Consider the following 23,489-nt stretch of genomic DNA (forward strand, 5'->3'; position numbering starts at 1 on the left):
TCTCATAAATCAGTCTGGAAACACATATAAGTGTACAGAAAATTAATAAAATTGAAATTACTACTACCACAAATGTTGTTATTCAAAAGGTAATTATTGCAATTTGCAAAACTCTATCCTATAATTTAAACTTAGTAAAAATGCCTAATGACTTCCTGAATGCTGATTCATGTTGAAATTCTGTGATAAATTAATAGAAACACTGAGATATTTGCAGAGAAAGCGAATTATATTTCCCCAAAAAAGAAAAATTGATCATTAAATTAAAAGCTACTTTAAGAAGTCTTTGAAGTTTAAAAAAATGACAAAAATTCATCCTAAACACTTCAAGAAAACAAAAGTTCATTGTATCCCTCAATAACCTGACTTAGGTCTTGAAAACTACTCCTCAGGATTCTTCTCTCGTTCATGCCCCAATATCTCATATGGTGGTTCAACCCCTTGTCTCACTCATATTATCCTAAGTGAATCTATTAATATTATACATCTAATATGAGTGAAACATGGAGTTGAACCACCATATTATATATATATATGTGTGTGTATATATACATGGTGAATATATATATGGAGAAAATATATATGGTGAATATATATATGTGGTGAATACTCAATCTGCAAAAAATTGTTCCTTATAGGCAAAGGACCAAAAGCTGATGTTTCTGGGTAAGGTTCAATGGTGATACTCAACACACTTTATTATGAAAACAGTGCTATCAAGCAGTGCTATTCTATGATATAGAAGCTTTGTAGAACAATGATGTTGAATGGAGAATCTAATTTAATTGGTTTGGTACTGGATACATATTACGCATAGTCTGTCAGATGATTCCAGTGAGCAGCCAGGACTCTTACAGTATCCTGTAATAAAACGGATGCTACAGATATTGCAGCTTAACAAATTTTGCTTTTTCCAACTTTGGTCATACATAGTTTTGTAGCTATCTACTAAATATTGCCAACAAATGTAAATGTAAAAAACACATTCATTATTTTAGCATACAATACTTGTATATAGTTTAGTATACAATCATACCTCCTTCATATTCTGAATGGCTTCTAATAGTTTTCATCATTACCCATTAAAATATAACACTTTTGCTTAAAGACTTATAAAAAATAAAATCTAAAATCTAAATACTTAGTTGTAAACTATATTTGTTTTTTCTATCCCTGTAATTACTGTTTGAAAGATATTACTGAACTCCTAAGCACTCTTAATTGGTCTTGATAACTCAGATTTCACTATTATTAATGGAATAAGCAACACCCAACAAAACATGCTCCTAAAATATTCAGAATCTAGTATTTCATTAACACAAAACATTTTCCTTGATTATTTTTGTAATAGTTGATTAAAGATATTGACTACCAGATGGCATAGCTGCCAAATGGTAAATTCATGGTATCTGCTTGTGGAGTCAACACAAAAGCAACTTGGTCCTAACAGCCAATGGAATCCCCAAGGAACTAATTCACTATTCCCATTAATTTAGAATCACGAAATATGTCAGCTGCTTGTGTCTATGGAAATGTCTCAAGTTCATAACTAGCCAAGTTCAATGAAGTGTTGTAATTTTGAAAATAATTTTTTGTGAAGGATTTAAAAATTTTTATACTATACCTTGTGAAAAAGTAGGTTATTAAACTTAATAAACACACAACTATCAAGGCAGAAATAAAAGTCAGCTAAATTACACACGAATTTTCTATAAAGAGAACTAGTGTTTTCTAAACCCAGGTCATTATTATTAGAGTATGTAACAAGGCATAAACATGTATCTCTATCTCTATAATTTAGAATTGTGTATCTTATGATGCCTAGTGTTAAAGCACAATGGATTTCAATAAGATCAATGCCAATTAAACAAAATTCCCTTCAAAATAATATACATGCACGATTGAGCACGTGTATGTTAATATACTTAGTAAAAGTAAGTTTTACTTACTTTAATTTCATTCCTCTAATTTCAAATATTAAATATCTATTTAGCAATTTACATGACAGCTCTACTTGACCAAGTGAATGTGCACGTAGTAAAGGAAACCTTATCTGTCCCAAAGCCTTGAAGTATTAGAAAATTTGAACTTCCTGACTATCTCTAGAAGTAATATGCAGCGTATTTTTAATATCATTATAATGAATAATAATAAAAGATGGAATTCAAACCAATTCTAAGATTGGCTCACAGCAACTCACAATAATGAATAGCAATTTCAAATACATACATGTAGTCACCTTCAAAAAGAGATTGTTCTTCCTAGATATTAATAGAATAGATTTCCCTTAAAAAAAAAAAAAGTAAATTTCACAGACCAAGAATCAGAATTATCTTTCCCACGTATTTGCTGAACCTCTTAAAATATTTTCGTCTTTTACTTTTTTGAGTCCTCTATAGCAGGATGTGAGTTGGAACTAAACGAAACATTGAAGAAAATATGTTTATTGAATGTTTTTACGCACTGCATACACAAAAAGCCAAGTGAGTTCTAAGAACAGGTTTTCAAGTTGAGACAAGGTAAGATATTGACACGTGGACACGTACCATGGTCAGCACACGAGTTACATATTGTTTTAGTTACACTGTGATATTAAAAATACACACATTTTAATATTTTACAGGGATATTCATTTGGGAAACAGTCTTCTCATAGACAAGAGTTAAAATCTGAAGTCTAAGAACTAAGATAAACTCTTAACTCTGGATTAATATACTTAAAATACCACTTTGAAACATTTCTTCGTATTTCAGAAGTCTATTTAAGATGGTTCCATGCCTACAATGGAAAAGTATGCTTCCACTTCCCCTAGATTATATACAATAGAGGAGCTAACTTTGGAATAAATAAGCGGTAATTTGCTATACAGGAAGTCCTAGAAAGTCTAATTTCACCTAACTAGAGGTCAGGAATAAGAAACAAATATTATTTAATAGTGCTTATTATCTAGGCATTACAATAAAATGAGAAGATACACTTGCTAAATTTAATCATTAATCATACAATCTATAAAACATTAAAGTGTATTTTATAAATAAATCTATGTGTACTGTTGCAAAATTTATATAAATTATCTTTCACAACTGAATTACTGTCATTCACAATTGAATTATTGTCAGAGTTCCTAGCATAGTGAAAATACTGGTCCTCAAATACTTTTTGTTAATTTTATTCTAAATTCAGGCCAATATTCACTCCCTAAACATATCTGAAGGCAAACACTGCATAAAATTAGGTAATACAGATTTTTGTCCCTTGAGCTCAAGGCCTAAAGCAGGGCTAGAGGCCTCTCCAGATCACGGGGCTTCAGCAAGAACGTCTTTAACAATTTTAAGTAACTTAAAATCAAATTTCTTGTTTTGGTTCTAGGACCAAAAAAAGGTATAAATCCTTGGGAGAGTTGCATATTATCTCTAGCCATTAGGAGTTCATTAGCACTATTGTTTTCTAAATGCATCTTAGAAATTTCACTTTGGATGGCAGCTATGTTTACCACCAAAGATACTCAACATAAATTATAATCAAAGAAATACAAATCAAAACCACAATGAGATAGCATCTCATACCTGTTAGGATGGCCTATTATAAAAATTTAAAAAGAAATCAGTGTTGATGAGAATGTGGAGAAATTTTGGAATCTTTCTACATGGCTGATAGGAATGTAATCAGTACAGTCACTATGGAAAACAGTATAAACGTTCCTCAAAAAATTAAAAATAGAACTACCATAAGGTCTAGCAATACCACTTCTTATCCAAAGGAATTGAGATTAGAATCTCAAAGATATATCTGCATTTCCATGTTCACTGCAGCACTATTCACTATAGCCAAGAGGTTGAAACAATGTCCACAGACAAATGAATAAAGAAAACGTGGTATAAACATACAACATAGTATTACTAAGCCTTGAAAAAGAAGGAAATCCTGCCATTTTTGACAACATGGATGAAACTTGAGAATACTGTGCTAAGTAAGCCAGATAAGGAGGACAGTGTTATACAAGGAATATAATGAGGAGTATAAGTAGTACTATATGAGGAATCTAAAATAGTCAAACTCATGGAAACAGAGAATAGAGTGGCAGTAGCTAGCAGATGGGGAACAGGGGAAATGGGGAGGTATAAGTCAAAAGGTACAAAGTTTCAGTAATACAAGATGAATAAACCCTAGAGATTTACTGTATAGAATTGTGTCTAGAGTTAACAATACTGTGTGTCATACTTAAAAATTTGCTAAGAGGGTAAATCTTAACTTTAAGTATTCTTATTACAAAAAAGAAAATAATAAAGAGGGTGGAAGTTTCGGAGGTGATGGATATGTTTATGGCATAGAATGTGGTGCTAGTTTTAGGAGTGGATATTTCTCTCCAAACTCATTAAGTTGTATACAATAAACATGCCTAGCTTTTTCTATGTCAAATATACCTCAATGAAGTGCTTTTTTAAAAAAGAAAAATATTACCCTTTTAAAGTTCCGCTTTGTTCATAATTGCACTCTGCTTCCATCCTAAAACCAAGAACATCCCTGTGTCTTTCTCTCTGATATGTAACTTTGATAATTCAGGTAAACTTAAGTATTATTGAATTGATTTATGTAAATGTATCGATTATTATTTATTAAGTTATTGGTGTGACAAAGATGTTTGTATTCAGAAATTATTCACACTCAGTGAAACCTCCAGAGTTGAACTACCCCAGAGAGTGATTAAATATTTGCTTGAAGACGTGTGGTGCCACCTTTATGTTTTACAATTTTAGGACACAGGCAAGGAAACTCAGTAGCTGGTCCAGGGAAAGGGGAACTTTATTAACATATTTGGTAGAGGCAGTACTCTTTCTGATTGTCCGTATTGTTCGTTAATTTGAGAGCAAATTTTTGGGATGCAGACACCACCATGACACAACTCTACAAAGATGGAACTCAGAATCAAAATTTCTGGCTGAATCATAAGCTCAGTCATTCAACTCAGAAGATACCTCTCATAGAACCCCTCTTTCTTCTGAGGGTAGAATGAGATCATGTGCACGAAACTGTTTTATAAGTATAGAGCACCACAGAAATCCACATTGTCAGAGTATAAAAATGTATACTAAAAACAGTTTGCATTTTTATAATTACAAGCATTTCTGTCAATTCTAATAGCATGTACAAACTAAGAAAAATGTATTTTTCTACCCAGTTTATTTGAAATCTTGAGTAATCACAAAACTTCATTATGCTTTAATTTCTCCATCGACATTATTTTATGCTAATATTTATAATCATATTCATATAACACTTATAAAATCAGCGATTATGCAGTAAAAAGAACTTTGCACTCAGAGTTGGAGACTTGTGACTAATCCTAAATCTGCCATATTAGGTGCATTCTCTTGATAATATCTCCTCATCTCTATTAACCTTGTCCTCTTTTACAAAATAAGAATAGTGCCTTTCCCCTCATAAGCACTTTATGAGGATTAACTGAAATATGTCAGTATTGTGAATTGTAAAGGAGTTTAGAAATAGAGCTTAATGTCTCATTACCACTTAAGATGAAGAATATGAAATCATGGTGTTAGAGATCAGACTTACAGTTAATTAGTGATCGCAAACAAAATATACATAATATCTGTAATCTTTGCAAAATATGCTTTGAAATGGGCTTAGAAAAATGATGAAGTCCTGTTGTTTGTAAAACTTATTAACTGGCCAGATTATTCAAGATATCCCTAACAATGTTTCCTTGAAGCCAGCTTGTATTATACCTTAAAAATTATTTAGTAGACAATAGTCGTAAAATATATTTTAATATTTATTTTCTAATAGGTTGTAAGCTTCCTAACTTTCTGTAACTTATTTTTGGGGTTTATATTCCTTAAAAAATTATCTAAACAATAATAGGATTGACGGTAGTAAGAAAATAACTATTCTAAGTTTAAACATGAAATATGGTTACTGTAGATAATGGGGCTTTGAGAAAACACAGAAAACATTGTGGGTTTGCTTTGAAAAGGGTAATCGGTATTGAGAAATTAAAAGAAATTGGAGATAGTAAATATCAGTCATCGGATTAATTCTTCCTAGTTTTAAAAGTTATGTACATTTATATAAATTTAGATTTTGAGATAACATGAAGCTTTGGGGTCCAGAAACATTCCCAAAACACCATGATGTTCAATGCCATCTTTCTTATCTCTACATTGGCCTGGTGCTAAAAGGCCTTAGATAAATTTTATAAATTAAAATTCCAGAAACCTTGGACACCAAACACACAAACACATACACACACATGCATGCACACACAACTTTGTGCCTTAGGATTATAAAATAAGGATGTGGTCATGGTATTCAAGAAATGTAGACCATACTGTATTATCTGTATTACATGACAATGAAAATGTATCTGAATAAAAGTCTCCAAGGTCATTGATAATGGCCAAAATGCTTTCCACACATAACAGTTTGGAGAAGAATAAATTTCATGTGTAAATATGACCTGAGGCCTAATAACTGAGAAATTTCTCCCCCAGAATCTAAATATAGAATAGTAAGGTAACCTGGATAACAAATCACAAAATTGACAATCTTAGGGATACTTGTTTTTTCAACACAATGACTCTTCATAAATAAGAATTTGGGAAGTGCTGTACAGCAGAGGGAAATATTTTACTGCAACTTTCCAACTGACCAGGCTTCCACATTGACACTGAGTATTCCATTCACGTGGGAGAACAGGTTGTCAAGTGCAAAGTCGCGGAATAACCAGCCAGGAAACCCTGTGGAAAAAATTGGGGTTTATTTGTTTTCATTGTTTGGGGACTGGATGTTAACCATAGGTTTAAGAAATTGTTGTGCTGGGCAAGTTCACAGCAGTGACATTACAAGAACAAACTCTACATATAAATATCTTTGATAAAGGAAAATGTTAGTCCTTATCCAGACCCAGGCAACACTAGCAAAACAGCATTAAGTTGAAATAATATTCTGAATGTCAAATCAATTTTTACCTGCCTCTATATCCCAAAGACAAGGAAATAAAAATGTAAAGATGGATATATGCTTTTAGTGATATAAATGAAAATAGTAAAATGATAATAAAGATGAATTTTAAGGGTACACAGAACAAAACAGAAGTACTTATGTGGGACTGATACTTCTTATTTTAAAATATACTATTAATCTACAAAAAAAGTAGAAAAGTAGAAAAGTTTATACTGTAGCAAATAGTGGGTAATATAAACCAGTTTTGACACCAGAGATCCCTTGAGTGACTATGAATAGTTGTTTTTGCCTTTCTTTTCTATTTTATTCTACTTATTTTTTGGTTTGTTTGTCTTTGTTTTCATTTTCGCTATGCAAACAAATAATTTATAGATAAATTAAAGGACTTTATTTTTAAGTTGGAAATTCCTTGACTGGCAGTGGAAAATCACCAGGAATAGAAGTTTGGAGAACATTTTATTTTATGCCTCAGCATTGTTTTTGAGAAAACTTCTAGATAGCCATATTCATAAAACTCCAAAATTACAGCCATAGGAAATGAGATTGCAAAACACTGCAATCACTGGTCTAAATCTCTGACTCAATGCAAAAGGGGTCAAGCTTTATAAAGTCACTTTTTTTCAACTGTACTCCAACTCCATGTGACAGAAGTAAATAATTTAAATAAGATAAACCACAAAAAATTGAGGATAAAGAAGCAATATCAACAAATCCATATGGATTGTATATACAATTTTTATTAAAAAGCAAACTAAGTTAATGTTGGTCAAAGATTAACTTACTGACTCAAGAAAGAAATTATCTTCCAGGCGTCCTAAATATTTGACTGACTAAATAGTTCTAAATCTATATTTCCAGCATAATTATTTAAAAATATCTTCATGTTAGAATTGTTACTTTAAAAAATAAGTAAGCCTCACTGACCTAGACTAATATTGTTCAACATTGGTTTCTTGGCTTTATCACAGGTGCAAGAGAATCCAATTCCCAGCTTGCCTGGTTGTTTAAATACATGACTTCACAATCACTAGCTGCACGGAACTACCCACAAGTACACTTTAGAGAGTATATCCTTGAAGATACTGCCCTACAAATTTCTGAAATGTTTAACATAAAGCAACAATATATACAGAAGTCTTTGTGAGGGCTATGTGGTAAATCAACTTATATTTTCTAAAACAAAACTATGAATTAATTCACACCATCAAACAACCATGCACCTGGAACACACTATATTTCTAGACAGTCCCTCCCCCTCGCTGCCCCTACAGTTCCTTTTATTGTATTGTTCTTTATCATTACTATATCAGGGTGTTTACTATATAGATCACGGTGGTGATGATTCTGATAGTATGTGGATCATGCTGCTTCTGCTCCTGCTGATAATCTCCTCTATGAAATAACAGAAAAGAAACTTTCTTTTGGTGTCAGTATCAGGAATAATTGCACTTATGCAACTGGTTTTTTTTTTTTTTTTGAGATGGAGTCTCGCTCTGTCACCCAGGCTGGAGTGTTGTGGCGCGATCTCAGCTCACAGCAACCTCCACCTCCCGCGTTCATGCCATTCACCTGCTTCAGCCTCTCAAGTAGCTGGAACTACAGGCGCCTACCATCATGCCCGGCTAATTTTTTGTATTTTTAGTAGAGACAGGGTTTCACCGTGTTAGCCAGGATGATCTCGATTTCCTGACCTCATGATCTGCCCGCCTCGGTCTCCCAAAGTGCTCGGATTACAGGTGTGAGCCACCATGCCCACCGCAACTGGCTTATTTTTATGTTAAAGATGTTGTGCATTTGTAATGAATGACACTTTTTTGTGTTGGGATATTTGTGATTAAATATGCAGTCTAATTTTCTACCCTTATTTTCCCTTACTGATCTTTTCTATGTATTTTAAATTTATTTCACATGGCTACATTTTTACATTTTCGTTGCTATTGTAAATCACTTCTGATATTAAAGTAGGCTTTAAAATGACATTAACATAGCAATTAAAATCAGATTAAATGAATATGTACACAATATAATTTAGTATATTTATTGTAACTCTATTTTCATTAAAATGCAGTTTTCCCTCCATTAAACTCAAAATAACTTTGATTCAACAGAAAACAACAAAATGGAACTAATGTGCAAGTATTAGTTTACAGTAAATATCAAGTTATCTTAATTTATTTGAGAGTCCTGCCAAAGGATGGGAAGTAAGTGAAAAGGTCTTCTCATCTGGCAAAAAGCAATAGAACAAAATCTGAGCTCCTAGACTTTATTCCTAGAAAAACACACTAGGCCCTCACTCATAACTTTATAGCCACAATAATACAAGAGTTTCTTTGGTATTCAACCCCACAAAATCATTAAAGATGCACACTGTAAATGGGAAAATGGTTTGTTCAAATAAACACATTGACAACAACAATTATTCACAAGAAAGGGGACAGGGAAACCTAAAGAAACCAACAACAAATACACAAAAACAAACAAATCAGCTAAGAGTCTATGTGCCCTCAACACTGTGATACTGTGTGTAGCTCTATGAATATAACTGTGTTAAAGAGTGCATGAGCAGTTATATATGAACACAACTGGATTAAAGGGCAAAACATTGATGTTAAAACAATATCCATTAAGCAACAACTAAAGACATTATAGCATGTAAATTTTTATAAAAACAAGGATGAAATCCCTTTATAGCTTTCCCAATTTAAAAAAAAAAAAGGCTGGTAAATTATAATTCTGAGATAAATTTTAATTAAAACAATGTAAACAAATAGCAATAATCATAACAATAAGCTGGTTGGCAAATATTTGGCACATCGAAAAACTCAGCTGTCAATAATAAGGTATCTAAGCTAAGTTTTTACAATTAAGTCATTATTCATCAACGCAACAAAAAGCAGAAACAGCAACTGTTTATTAAATATTGCTTCAAATTAATCATGAATTTAATTTAAGGATTAAATGCACTGTAAATAACTCTTATCCCTTTGCATGTGCTATTTCCTGATATATTTTAAATGCAGTACAAAAAAACGGAAAAGATCAAGTGCTCTTTGCATAATATTCCCCACACAGAGTAGCTGAATTATCTTTTAAAGATTCTTAAATCAATGGCTTTCAAGTAAGAGCAAATCAAGTGAACAAAACTATATTTTTAGAGAATTATGTAACTGAATTAAATTGTGAAATTAAGAGCTATTAGGTCAAAAAAATAAAATTGCAAACCATTAGCACTGATAAACTATTCAATAACACTAAATTTGAAAATTAAAATTACCACTTGAAAGATTACATTTATAAAAAATTAAATGGAATATTATTTTAGTAATGTTAAAAAGTCAATTTTTCATACTTTATAATTTTTTATAACTCCATAACAAAATGTTCCCAATTGAGATATAAGGTGACATCACTGACAAAGACAGTAAATATCTTTAACCCAGTTCTCTCAATAAAAATGTGCACATTTAAGATTGACCTAATAATGTCACCAATCCTAACAATATATCATCATTCTATTTCATCTAATTTCTATAAAAACCAACCTAAATGCTAGCTAAAATATCTTACTGATCACAGCAGGATTGAGCTGGAGAAATATAGAATCCATGAGAAATACCGAATTATAGTAATTATAATAATCCCAATATGAAGAAAAAATATCATAGCTTAATTTTATCTTTTATAAAACAAGACATTATGTTATATACAGGTATACTATAAATAAAATTAAAGGCTGGTCTCCATTTTAAAATAGAAGAGCCAGTCAATAGCACCTCCTAAACTCAACCTCAATTTCTTTTTAACTGGCAAGACCATAAGTAGCGTTTACCTTATAAATAAAATGTTTATTATTCACATTTGAAATATATTTGTAAAGAATTTGTGATAATCGTTGCAACTGTATTCTAATGGCTTAGTTTTCAAATGAGAAACTCATTACTACCCTAGGCTAGCCATTTTGCATTATTTACAGTTGAAAGGGACTAAAAACACTGAAAAACAACATCTGATTGGCCTTTATAATTTAAATTATTACCAAGAAGCTCTATGGTTCTATTTGTTTTTCAAAGTGATGTACTAATAGTTTTAATGAGGAAAAAAAAATCACACACACACACACACACACACACACACACACACACACCCCAGATCTTTGGGCCTACATAATCTCTCACATAATTATCACTGTATCACATTTCAGATCATACATATGGATGTGCACTTAGTTCACAAGTATGCAAACTGTATCCATTGTAATTTAGTTTTGTTAAACCATCCAGGAAATCTGTGGAGAATAAAGATATTATGTTTAAAGACTCTATATAGCAAACTCAAAGAGGACAGCTTCAAGCAAAAACTTCAGAAACATTATTCTCGTTACAAACTACATGTTTCTTACCAATACTCAAAGCGTCTTTCATATTAAATAGATGTCTTAGAGCCCCTTATTCTGTGCTTAATTTTTCCATCACTTTTATGCCTTAATTGAATAGCTCTGATTACAGTAAAATCTCATAATAACAAACCTTACCTAGAGAACTCTATAACTAAATGTCTGCCTAAAATAAAACTAGCCTCTGAAATCGGGAAATCACAACATATTTGTCAAAGAAGCCTATTGTCATAAGAAACCTAGTCTCTGTCAAGCCATTCTAAACGGAAACAAGCTCAATGAACTTGCAGTCATTCCTGATGTCTTTGCTAATGTCAATGATGGGTCTAATCATCACATGTTTATCTTTTGGAGATTTAAGCTTTGGGTGCATTTGTTTATGATATAAAATGGCAAAGCCCATGAAAACAGCAAATAGTAACTAAGGTTTCTTTTTTTTTTTTTTTTTTAAGCAAGAGCAATTTGAAGCTGGTCTTGGGCTTACTCACTAACCATAGAGAGAAGTGGTGTACCTTTGTGTAGGCAGGACTTTTTCTACCACTGAATGTCAAGTACTTTTTTTGTTGTGACTTTTAAGGAAAGGATTATAAACCTGAGTTGTGCAAGTCCTTTTACATGGTCCATAATTATATTTAGGGGATCCACGCACTCTTTTAAATTCTAAGTAAAATTTTGTGTGCAAAAGTATTTTTTCTCCCAAGAGTCCACTGCTTTCTTTATTTCTCAAAGGCCTCTGATCTCTCTCCAAATTAAGAACAAATAGTTAAAGGGACTAAAGGAATGAGTGACTCTCAGTAGGGTATTATGATATGGACTTGCTGCTTTACCTTTAGCTCCCAGAATTATCCTCTCTTGCAGGTGCCTAGCCGCAGCAGTATGCTTTCATTAAGATCACTATTTAAGCCAGGCACTTAGGAAATCAAAAAAACCATACTCAGAGAAAATGAGCTTTGTGAGTACATATAGAGAGCAAGGGAATTCATCTCAAAAAGCACTTTCACGACCTATCAAGACTCTAATGAATTTTATTTTTTAAAAGCCTTTAATATAGAATAGGCAAGAGAAATATTACACACAAATATACTAACATCTCTTCTCTGATGAATACCTTAATTTCAAAGATATATGCTAAATAGGAAAATATAGAAAATATAACAAACTTTATATAACCTAAATAAGTGATTACAGAACATAATCCTGAAATAAAAGTAAAAAAAAAAATTTAAGTGGATAAAAATGTTGTTGCAATTTGAACCTACTCAGAAGAACAAGTTTCAAGGGCTAAGCATTCTCTAGAGAGAAAAACAACAAAACACTGCAGGGCTAACATCCTCTTGTAACAACAACAACAAAAACCCTCAAAGCTATTTATAAGCCTAAAATATATGACAGATGTTATAGTACTGAAATACGTTTGTTAAAACTCACCAGCCACTATATCAATATGCCCCCCTTTCTGAAGTCAGTTTTGAAATCTGTTCAATGTTTACAGTTCATCAGGATAAGAATTTATTTCCCAGACATTCAAGACTCATAGAAGTCACATAAAACCTTCTCTAAAACTTATTTAAATTAACTATGCAATCAAGATTTTTGGTTACATTTCTGCAAGTAATTGACCAACTCATAATATGATTCTGATGATTCCCTTCTTAAAGACAAAAGATTGGCCTACTTGAAGCAGGTTACATAAAATCTAAAATCATTAGCCTACCACCTACAGGCCTGATAAGTATTTAAAAGTTTTCTTGACTATTATCATAGTATAAAATAATCACGAATTCTTTCATTAATTTATCTTCTTTTATAAATTGACATGCTTCTTCCCAATCTCCCTAGCCTTAGAAAATTGAGAATGGCAAGCATTTGTTTTACTTATTAAAAGTGTTTACAGATGACCTGGGGAAGGACAGAGGACAATATATATTTGCAGTTCATTGAGATTAATTTTTGTTTTTGTTTTCCAAATGACTTCTTCATTTCTCTAACAGAACTCTTGCCAGGAACATTCGCAGGTAATACTTCAAAATGAAAATATCTTATTCTCCTTGAAGATCTTCCTAACTATGCACTAATAAATAAATAGCAGCACCCCATAAAATCAGAAAGTTGGAAGAGACTTGAGCAGATAAGCTTCTATGGAATGGATAATCACTTTTCTAATAAAGTTATTGCCCTCATAAATATATGTGTAGAGACCATAATTCAGACTGGTTCCTCAGAAGTAGACACATAAATCAATCACATTGTTTTTTCTTTTACTTTTGTCTCTCATGTACATACGTGTGGGAGCATGAACCATCATTGCCTTAGCCTTCCTCTCATAATGGTGGGTGTCTATTATTAAGAAGAACCAGTAAGTATAAACATGAACACAAGATTCATGATCATTATAAACTGGCAATGATTAGCTACTCTGCAAGCACACTGTTCGATTTACAATAAAATCCTTCCATTCTCACTAAAGAATGTATGTAATTAGTCTAGACTCACAAACTTCAACTAATATTTGGTAGGCAGCAATCCGATTCATATTTTTGCAAGTGGAAGGTGGTTACTGCTTTTCCAGTTGCCTCTGACCCTTTGGATTTTGAGCTTGCCTTCATCAGAAAATGGACCTCTTGAAAAACATTTGCTGAGAAAAGAAGGCAGGAGCTCTCTTCAGCTGCCCTCAGCAATACACACTGAACCTGAGAAGGAGCAAGGGAGCAGTGAGGAGAGCCCTTGTCCCTGGCCAACTTTCAGAGAGCCCCAGTGCCTCTCAGGATCCAGGTCCTCATCAGGCTGCAGCACAACTGTGATGCCTATTTCCTCTCCCAAGGAGTGTAGTCTTAACAGCAGGTGCCCTCGGGACACCTCAAACTTACTCAATGCCTATTTGGCAAAATAGTTACAATGAAGCCAATAAATTCACCACCTTAATTTAAAAGAGGCATATCTCAAAAAATAATAAATAAATAAATAAATAAATAATAAATTTTTAAAAAGCCTTGGCAGCTAAAACACTACAAATAAAAACAGAAAAAAAAAGAAAGCTGTATTTACCCCCTGTATTAGGAAAACCGCATACCTTTAAACATTTAATAATTGTGTCTTTTTTCTACATGAAAATCATCAATAGATGATCTTGAACACCCAAAAGAATGTTTTGCCATTCCTACAGAGAATAACAGGAGAGTCTTTTTCCAAACTGGCAGAAGGGAAACAAGGGTCAGAAGGGGTTAGTCACTAGTTACTCTTTTAACCCAAGGTCACACACCTAAATCTCTGATGCAAAACACTACACTTCTCTTTCCTTCTTTGTGTCTTGGGCTCTCTGTTCCCCTCATCTGAACAGTTTTCCCTTTAGTCAACAGACTAAACACAGACATTTCCATGAATGTGTTCTATAATCAGGACTGTCAATTAGGAGAAACCGATCCTTCTCAGACTTTTTTCTAAACACTTGAAAAGAACAATCTATATATACTTAAATCTTTATATTTTCAAGAAGATTAAGCTCTGACGTTTTCTAATTTTAGTGAAAGTCACTAAATAGGGAAAGCAAATCTTTGATCCATCAGAGAAGAAAAATGTATACCTTCTGAATTAATTGTATATTATATATATCCCAAGTTAAGACTTAAATGTAATACTAAAATATATATAATTTAATGTGCACTTCAGATAAACATTTAAAACATAAAAATAACTTCATGTAATACAAGTAATCATTATAGCATCCTAAAATAACATATTTATATAAAGCAAAACATCCTTATTCTCTACTGATAGAATCTAAATGAAACATTTTAATATCTTACTCTTTTGGATAATTAAACAATAAATTCCATTAACTTTACATTTATCCATAGATTAATATAATTTAGTTTACCTGTGCTCTGAGTGCAATGTATGAAGTAGTAGAAACTGCAGAAACCCAGCAAACATAACAGCAGCATCGGAGTGGTTAACTAAATGCCACTGGCATCAAATCATTAAATTTCAGCTAGCAATGGCAGCAAATGCACAACACAATTAAAAAATCCACCAAAATAAAAAATTTTAAATAAAATTTCCAGTGGTCCTTGCATTCTAAATCAAAGGCAAAAAAGCCTGCAGTGTCCAACATTATACAACAGTGACACTAAACAAGGCCATAAGTGCTGCTGTCATCAAAACAGATCTCTGCAGTGTACAGATTCTCATTGATTACAGCATTAATCTATAGTGCTCTGTGCTGTACTAAAGTGGCTCCCAGAGTAGCATACACTAAAGCTCTTTTAGCTCCGCAATTAACCATTTCCTAAAACAATGCACAGAAGCTGCTACCTTCCTGCAGCCAGAGAGATGAAACGCTGTGGTCCTTAAAGCTAACACAGAAGAAAAGACTCAGGCAAATGTTCAGGAGCTCATCTTGTACCCACTGACACTCACTGCAATACCTATGGGTTAAGATGACAAGGCTGAGCAGACGCCTGACCATCAGACCACAGAAAACTCACCTGAAATGATTTGGTTCCATTATCAATCACTGGCAATGGTCCTGCCAAGCCCTGTGTAACAGATCATTTCCTCTGCAGTTTCCCTAACTGAGGAATCTTACTCAGCTCAATGACAACAACTGGCACCAGAAAGCATAAACCAAGAGTATACAATCGATTGTTGGGAACACAGGCAAAAGCGCTTCTTCAGGCTGATCTGGTACAGCCAGCCTAGTGCTAATGGTGGCTCATCTCCAGAGGGCAAAAGGACAACCTCAAATAGGTTTTGCCAGGGAGTTGGGGACAGGAGAAGGTGGCTCGTATTTCTGATATTTTTAAAGATGCATATTTTTGATGACTGTAGATGCATAATTCATAATACAATAGATTTTTTTCTGAGACACAGAATAATTATCCTCTCATTGGGTCACCTACATTTTACTTCACCCATATTTTGTGTTACAGAACAACAGCAACAGTAACAACAAAATTAGTTGATTTGAAATTGTTACTATCTCAATTACATTTTTAATGTAGTATAACATTCAGATTCCAGAAACAGCAATGAATAATGACATACTTCTCTAATCATCTTGGGATTATTTGCTGAACAATCAAGGTGGACTGCTTCTAGTTTGTTTTAGAAAATGAAATGGTCAAATGATAACAGAGAGAAAATGAGGAAAATCTTTCATTTATTTAAAACATATGGCACTGTGTTTATACTTAAATTACATGTACTTGTCAAAAATAATTATCTCATGAGAAAAAAATTAAAACTGAACCATGGATCATCTCATTACCAAAACAACTGCAAAATATCAGCCTTAAATGAAATCACTAATTTGAACAGTTTTTCTCTCTTAAAAGAACATATTTATGGTCTCATTCAGAATATTTTTTTTTTCTTTTCTCAAACTTCCGCCTATGCTTAAAGCTAGCTGTAGTCAAAACCTGACCAAGTTATTGTTGGGAAAAGCAAAAGGGAAATAAACATTAATTGAATGCTTATTAGGTGCCAAATATTATACTGTCTATTAATTTTATTTAGTTAATTTATTTCTCATAGGCATATGAAAAAATCAGTAATACTTATCCCATATTAGAGATGGGGTTTAGAAAAGCTAGTTAACTTGCCCAAAGTCACATGATTTATAATCAGCAGAGTTGGAATTTGAAGTTGGCTTTCTCTGTTTTGAAAGCCATGTATGAGCTTTTCACTACATCACGGTAGTTAGGAGTTCCTGCAATTATTTTGTTGAATTACTTCAAAGTTATGTCAGTGTTTGTGCAAGTACTCGTGACTTGTTGGCGGTGCAGCGGGGCCCTATAATGATAAACTTCTATTTCCCATGTTTGGAGGTGGTGAGGATTTTCCGGAGCAGCTAATGGGGCTGAAGTCTTATACTTGCTGAACTTAAGTTGCTTCCATTATGATATGGTCATTAAGAAGACATACAGATGGCATGGTCTAGAGGTAGACCTGCTGGACCAGCAAGTATACAGAAGAGAAACAATAGAAAGCGAGTCAAAACTTTCAACAACCAACATACTCATTTTTGTCTGGTTGAAATCATTACCATATACTTTTCTTCGACTAGAATTTAAGAATGCATGAATCAGGCTGGGCGCGGTGGCTCATGCCTATAATATCGGCACTTTGGGAGGCTGAGGCAGGTGGATCACCTGAAGTCAGGAGTTTGAAACCAGCCTGGCCAATATGGTGAAACCCTACCTCTACTAAAAATGCAAAAAATTAGCTGAGTGTGGCGGCAGGTGCCTGTAATCCCAGTTACTCGGGAAGATGAGGCAGGAGAATCGCTTGAACCCAGGAAGCAGAGGTTGCAGTGAGCCAAGATTGTGCCATTGCACGCCAGCTTGGGTGACAGAAAGATTCCATCTCCCCCCCACCAAAAAAATGCATGAATCATATAAGCCTATGTAGGCTTGTCAACTGAAATAAAATATTTTAATACACTGCATGTGTCTATTGTTGTGCTTGAGTTGTGAGATTTTAAAAAAATATTTATTTCTCTATTCCTATTTCTTTTGTTTATTATCCAGTATGGGCTTATTTCAAATTATAAAATCATTTTAAATGTCATTAATCTAACATTTGTCCCTCATTCCATCTCATGAATTTTTATTAATTTATTATAATTACCTTGAGTTCCCTAAAGTGCCTTGATACAAGAAAATTTATCAAATAGTAACAAATTGCATTTCTAACAGAAAATACTTAATAGACCAAAGAGGGTTTGATAACAAATTGCATTTCTAACAGAAAATACTTAATAAACCCAAACAGGGTTTATTAATCAAAATAGTATTCATGGCTTTCAAAATTACAGAATCAAAGCAGAGAATCAATATTAGAAGAGATTAATGTTGACCTTACTCTAAAATATCCTCACTCATTTCTGGGTACCACATACTATGAGCTTTCATGCATAGTAACAAGTGTTATTCACTGGAGCCACTGTCTAGGTAAAAGTAGAAAAAAATCTTCCTATTTTCATTTTTTAAATTCCAAAATTTATGCTAACAATATTTACTCATTTAAAATATTTCTACAACTCTTCCATCTTGAGCCATATATATCCTTTTTCTGGGTTATATATTTCACAGCCTCATACTTAGTTGTGATTCCACAGCTATATCAAAGACCAGAAAACTGATTTCCCTTGGGAGAGAACACATTAAAACCTAACATCAATTGCAATTTTGAGCTTGCTTCATATATTCCATTTGACCTTGTCCTATTGTAGTTTAGGTCAAGGCCTGCATTTGTGAAAAGGTTTTGGTTCTTTCACAAGAACCCAGGAACCATTATTTTTAAAAAGTGACACAAACTTCCTATTTTTGAATTGACATTCCACTAATGATGACTGTAATTTGTCATGTATCTCTCATTCTTTGTATGAGATAGTAAAGCATAGAACACATTGACAGAAAAGAAAACCTATGCACAATTAAGTAACCTGCTATTTTTAAAATTATTTTCACAGGACATTGATTTTCTCATCTTCAAATCTTTCTTGATGTGACTATTACACAGGAATAAATCATAAATATAATTAATCATCTTAAAATCTTTAGGGTTATATTATAAACCCTACAATCTCATTTCAGAGAAACAGATTAAAGATAAAGTTGGTAACTGGAAACTTTATTCAATTAAGAACACTGTACCCCTGACACACAGAGAATAGAAATATTTTGACTGGAAAATAGATACAGAGGGAGTGTTAAATAGAGATCTGGGTACAACTGGGACAAAAATGAAGTGGGATTACCATTATCTATTTCTTACCAGCAACTCCTCGTCGAGCTTCAATTGTTCTCTCTTCGGAATCAACAGACCTTACTTCTTCCCACCCTTCTGAAGAGACATGAATCCCAGGTGCGCACATGACAGCAACCTTGTAATAAATCCAGCTTCAGAGATTTAAGCTTTGCTGTTTAAACCACTCTCTGCTGCTCAAGATCTTATCGAAGAAGAGTGTGAAGTGCCTCCTTCATCACTCTGCTTATATCATTGAACAACAGGACCAGCAGAAAATGGAAACTGAAATAAAACATTGGTGTGAAAACAAGAAAGTCTCCTTGCATGACTGACTCAGGTCACTGCAGGCACTGTGCAGTTACCCAAAGGATTGCTTGGATAAAATACTGTAGACAAGCTTCGGTGGGCCTGGTGGTGTGGGGACTGGTAGCATTTACTGAGGAGAAGCATATTGGCATCTCTGTTGGGTTTTAACCAGATCCACAGGATTCAGGAAATAAGCTCTCTGCCAGATGACACTATGCTCCTAGCCATTCCTTCTGTTTACTTATCTCCCAAATTACTCTAACTAGTGTCCTTTGTCCTGCTGTGAGCTTATTTGTAGAGAAGGCTAAATAAAGGATTTTTATGACAATGAAATGGCCATTGGCCCATAGAACGATTTCTTAACATAACTCTTCTGCTTTTGTTCAGTACTATTAAAATTAATTAAATGGGAGCACTTATTATTATATCTTTGATTTATGAAGAAAAACACTTTTTTTGTTTCTTCTTGAAATATTTGAACTTAGGCTGTATTTTTAACTATTATAGATTCTTTACATAATACTTACCTCTTATTACAAAAACTTTTTAAGGTAGGTCCTCTTTCCCTATTGTTTTATTTTTCTATCAGATTCAAATACATATATATGTGAATATATTATATATAGATTCCTATTATATGTGACATGGTACAAAATTAATACACACTTCCGAAATATGAAGAGCTGTACCTTCTGATAAATGAGATGCATTTTCCTACTTTATGGAAAAAAATATGTATATTTATCTACCTTAACTGTAGTCTTTTCACTAAAACAAACTAAAAATTTCACATGTAATTTTAATTTAACCATATATTCCTGCAGGTAATTATTAATGTTTTGGAGTTCAATACAGAAAATGTTGTAAATAGCAAAAATAACACAATCACCTTGCATTTACATATATTTCATACTTCCTAAATAATATTCATGTGCTTCAAAATGAATCTGAGAGGTAACAAAGATGGACAGCATTAACAAGAGAATCAACCATGTAGAGAAACAGACATGGAGTATTACCAAGACTGGTTTATCCTGGAAATGAAATTCCTAAGTCACTAACCTAAGGCTTCTACTTCACCAAACTTTCATTTTCAAATTAAACTTTGGTAGTAATATATAGCCAGAAAGTACAGATAAAAACCTATTTCTATCAAATGCCAATATTTTTAATGTTGAAATATTAATCACATATAATATCTTAGAAATTCCTTTTTATTCCTTCATAGTCGTATTAATTCGATACGCAAAATAAATCTGATTTTCAAATCACAAATCTCCTACAAGTATCCTTTGAAGTAATAATCAATAATGTATTGATTTTCTAAGTTCTGTACACCACCAGCGTATTAGGGACAGTACTGAAGTACTATATAAAAAATGTATATATTATTTCCAAACTCTTCCAAAGTACTTTCAAAAGCTGAAAAACATCTCTACTCATCTATAGCTGACTTACTTATGTAATATCATCTGTTGCTTACAATTACACCTTGTAAAAAATGTATACTTCCATATAAACAAATATACCAATCATTTTAAATAATGAGGATGTCTACATAATTTACTGTTGATAGGATGTAAATCTAGCATCTCATTCTTTATGGACTACAGAATGAAGACTGCCCAGGTAGAACTAACACATTACTACTGAGTTGACTGTCTAAATCTGCTGTGTGAGCCCTGCTATATTGTATTAACGTACTGGCACTTAAGAATCAATAGCAGGACAAACTCTGGATAGAAGAGGGTAAATATATTGTCTTTTAATCTGTACATGTGGAAACTCTAGATCCTTTTAGTAATACCAAGATTCTTAATCTTTACAACCAGGAGTAGAATGTAATATTTATGAAAGGTTGTGGCATAAAATTATGTTCAGGTTCACGATACCTCCTCTGAGAGGTTTTCATTGACTAAACCCAATGCACATTAATCTTTTTATTGTTTAGTACTTCCCTTTAAGTCTTCAAGGGAGAGCCAGTCTTACATAATCTTTCATTCTGTTATTTCTTCCAATTTTCACTGATCCCTGCATGCATGCATTCAAAACTTCTTTCATCTAACAAAAATTCTGAATATCAACTATACTAAGCACTGGAGTAAAAGGAAAAAATATACAGAACAGGTCTGTGCCTTAAACGTTTAAATGCTATTATTATTCCCATGTTACAGATGAGGAAACCGAGGCTTAGGTATGATAAATGACATATCAAGTCAGTGGCAAGACCAGAATTTGAATTCAACAAAAGCAATAATAATCAAAGTTAATATCGCTTTAGATTACCACTTCCTTAAATCTGGGGGCTCTCACCTGACATCTGGTTCAAGGCTGTGTTCTTGGTAGTTTGTGATTGAGGCAAATAAATCTGCACTAAGTAAAACATACATTATGCTATTGGCTAAGGTCCTCTGTGAGAATCCAGTATAGCTCTGCCATGCCATGATCTCACAACACCAGTTTACAGAGATGTTAGCAGACGGTTTAAAATAAAAGGGCCCCAATCACATGTATTCAGGACACACTGCATATTCTAGTCTTTTCTAGAAAAGTAACAAGGCACATTACCAGAAAAGGTGGGTCAGAAGTCCTGCATTGAGGACACTTTCAGCTAAAGTTAGCACTGGCTAAACTTATTTGAGCCTAAACAATATTTTTGGCAACATTTACTAAGCCCGTTATTTTGCAGAAATAGTTGGAAAAATGCTTGCATTATTAATACTGTGTATTCTGATTTTTGTTAAGCTATCCTGAGGAACAAGAATGAGAGAGAAGTATTGGATCCCATTTTATAGATTAAGAGTTGATGTTCAGGACCATGTTGTTCCTTTAGGTAGTTTCTGTAATAAAAGGGACTCATGTCTTGTTCTGTCACTGTGGTATCAGTGTTTCTGCTACCACAAATTATCAGCTCAGCCATCCCTCCTGACCCAGATGGACAGCTTCTGTACCAAAGCTCCATTTATTAAACTCTACATAATCAAATGGAGGCAAATGTTTTTAGTTTTCTTTCTTTCTTTCCCTCCCTCCCTTCCTCCCTCCCTCCCTCCCTCCCTCCATCTCTTTCTTTTTTCCTTTCTTTTCCTTTCTTTCCCTTTCTTTTCCTTTCTTTCTTCCTTTCTTCCTTTCTCTCCCTCTCTCTCTCTCTCTTTCTTTCTTTTTCTTTCTTTCTTTTTAGATGGAGTCTCGCTCTGTCGCCCAGACTGCAGCACAGTGGCGGGATCTCGGCTCACTGCAAGCTCCGCCTCCCGGGTTCACGCCATTCTCCTGCCTCAGCCTCCCGAGTAGCTGGGACTATAGGCACCCGCCACCACACTCGGCTAATTTTTCATATTTTTAGGAGAGACGGGGTTTCATCGTGTTAGCCAGGATGGTCTCGATCCCCTGACCTCGTGATCCACCTGCCTTGGCCTCCCAAAGTGCTGAGATTACAGGCATGAGCCACCGCGCCCAGCATATGTTTATTTCTTTTGCTGAAACTTAAAATATTTCAAGACAAAGTCCAACTGACATAGCCCAGTAAATTCCAATTGCATATAGCTAAACACAAAATAAATCAATATTCAAGATACAATTTGTGGAGTAACAATAACAAGATAGAAGGCAAAATTAGTTTTGAAGACATAAGAATTCTTAAAATATTAGGATTTGGGAAATTAACATATTTAGTTCAATTTCTTCCAGGATTGAGAATCTCTTTCATAATTACAATTTCCTGAGTTATAAGGCTTCAATTCCTCTTATATCACTATTTATAGGCTTTCCACAGGGTGGTTTGGACATTAGAAGCAACTCTGGTTATAAAATGCCTAACTGGAAAAATGTAAAAGGTTAAAAAAGACTCCAAGTATTTGACGCTATCAAGGGGCCTCTGGATCCCAAATTGCTCTGAAATTCAAATTCAAATTAAGTTACAGGTATGGAAATTATTGTTTTCAAAGTGTAGTAATGATGCTACTTATAAATGAATATGAGCACCCAATGAATTATATTCTTTGTTTTACAGTGTGTTAAAGGACAAGCATGTTTAAAAGAGATCTTCGATGAAAACTGGTCT

At 33.4% G+C, this 23,489-nt stretch overlaps 1 protein-coding gene across 49 annotated transcripts in view; it reads right to left on the reverse strand.

Annotated features, from left to right (window-relative positions):
* Positions 1-23,489, reverse strand: part of LOC105479467 (regulating synaptic membrane exocytosis 1) — a 492,913-nt gene that overhangs the window by 171,294 nt on the left and 298,130 nt on the right. For 4 of the 49 annotated variants that reach the window (XM_024792143.2, XM_011737445.3, XM_024792148.2 and 1 more), the window contains exon 1: positions 19,154-19,619. The exons of 21 other annotated variants lie outside the window; for them this stretch is intronic. In XM_024792143.2, the coding sequence (XP_024647911.1) occupies positions 19,154-19,253 (100 nt within the window). In that variant the 5' untranslated portion in view covers positions 19,254-19,619. Of the gene's footprint in view, positions 1-19,153; positions 19,640-23,489 lie in introns of those variants that run through there. 24 more of the 49 variants (XM_024792156.2, XM_024792155.2, XM_071096875.1 and 21 more) reach the window with 15 other exon arrangements.

This window comes from Macaca nemestrina, chromosome 5 (genome assembly GCF_043159975.1).
Source record: "Macaca nemestrina isolate mMacNem1 chromosome 5, mMacNem.hap1, whole genome shotgun sequence".
In the NCBI taxonomy this organism is placed as follows: Eukaryota; Metazoa; Chordata; class Mammalia; order Primates; family Cercopithecidae; genus Macaca; species Macaca nemestrina.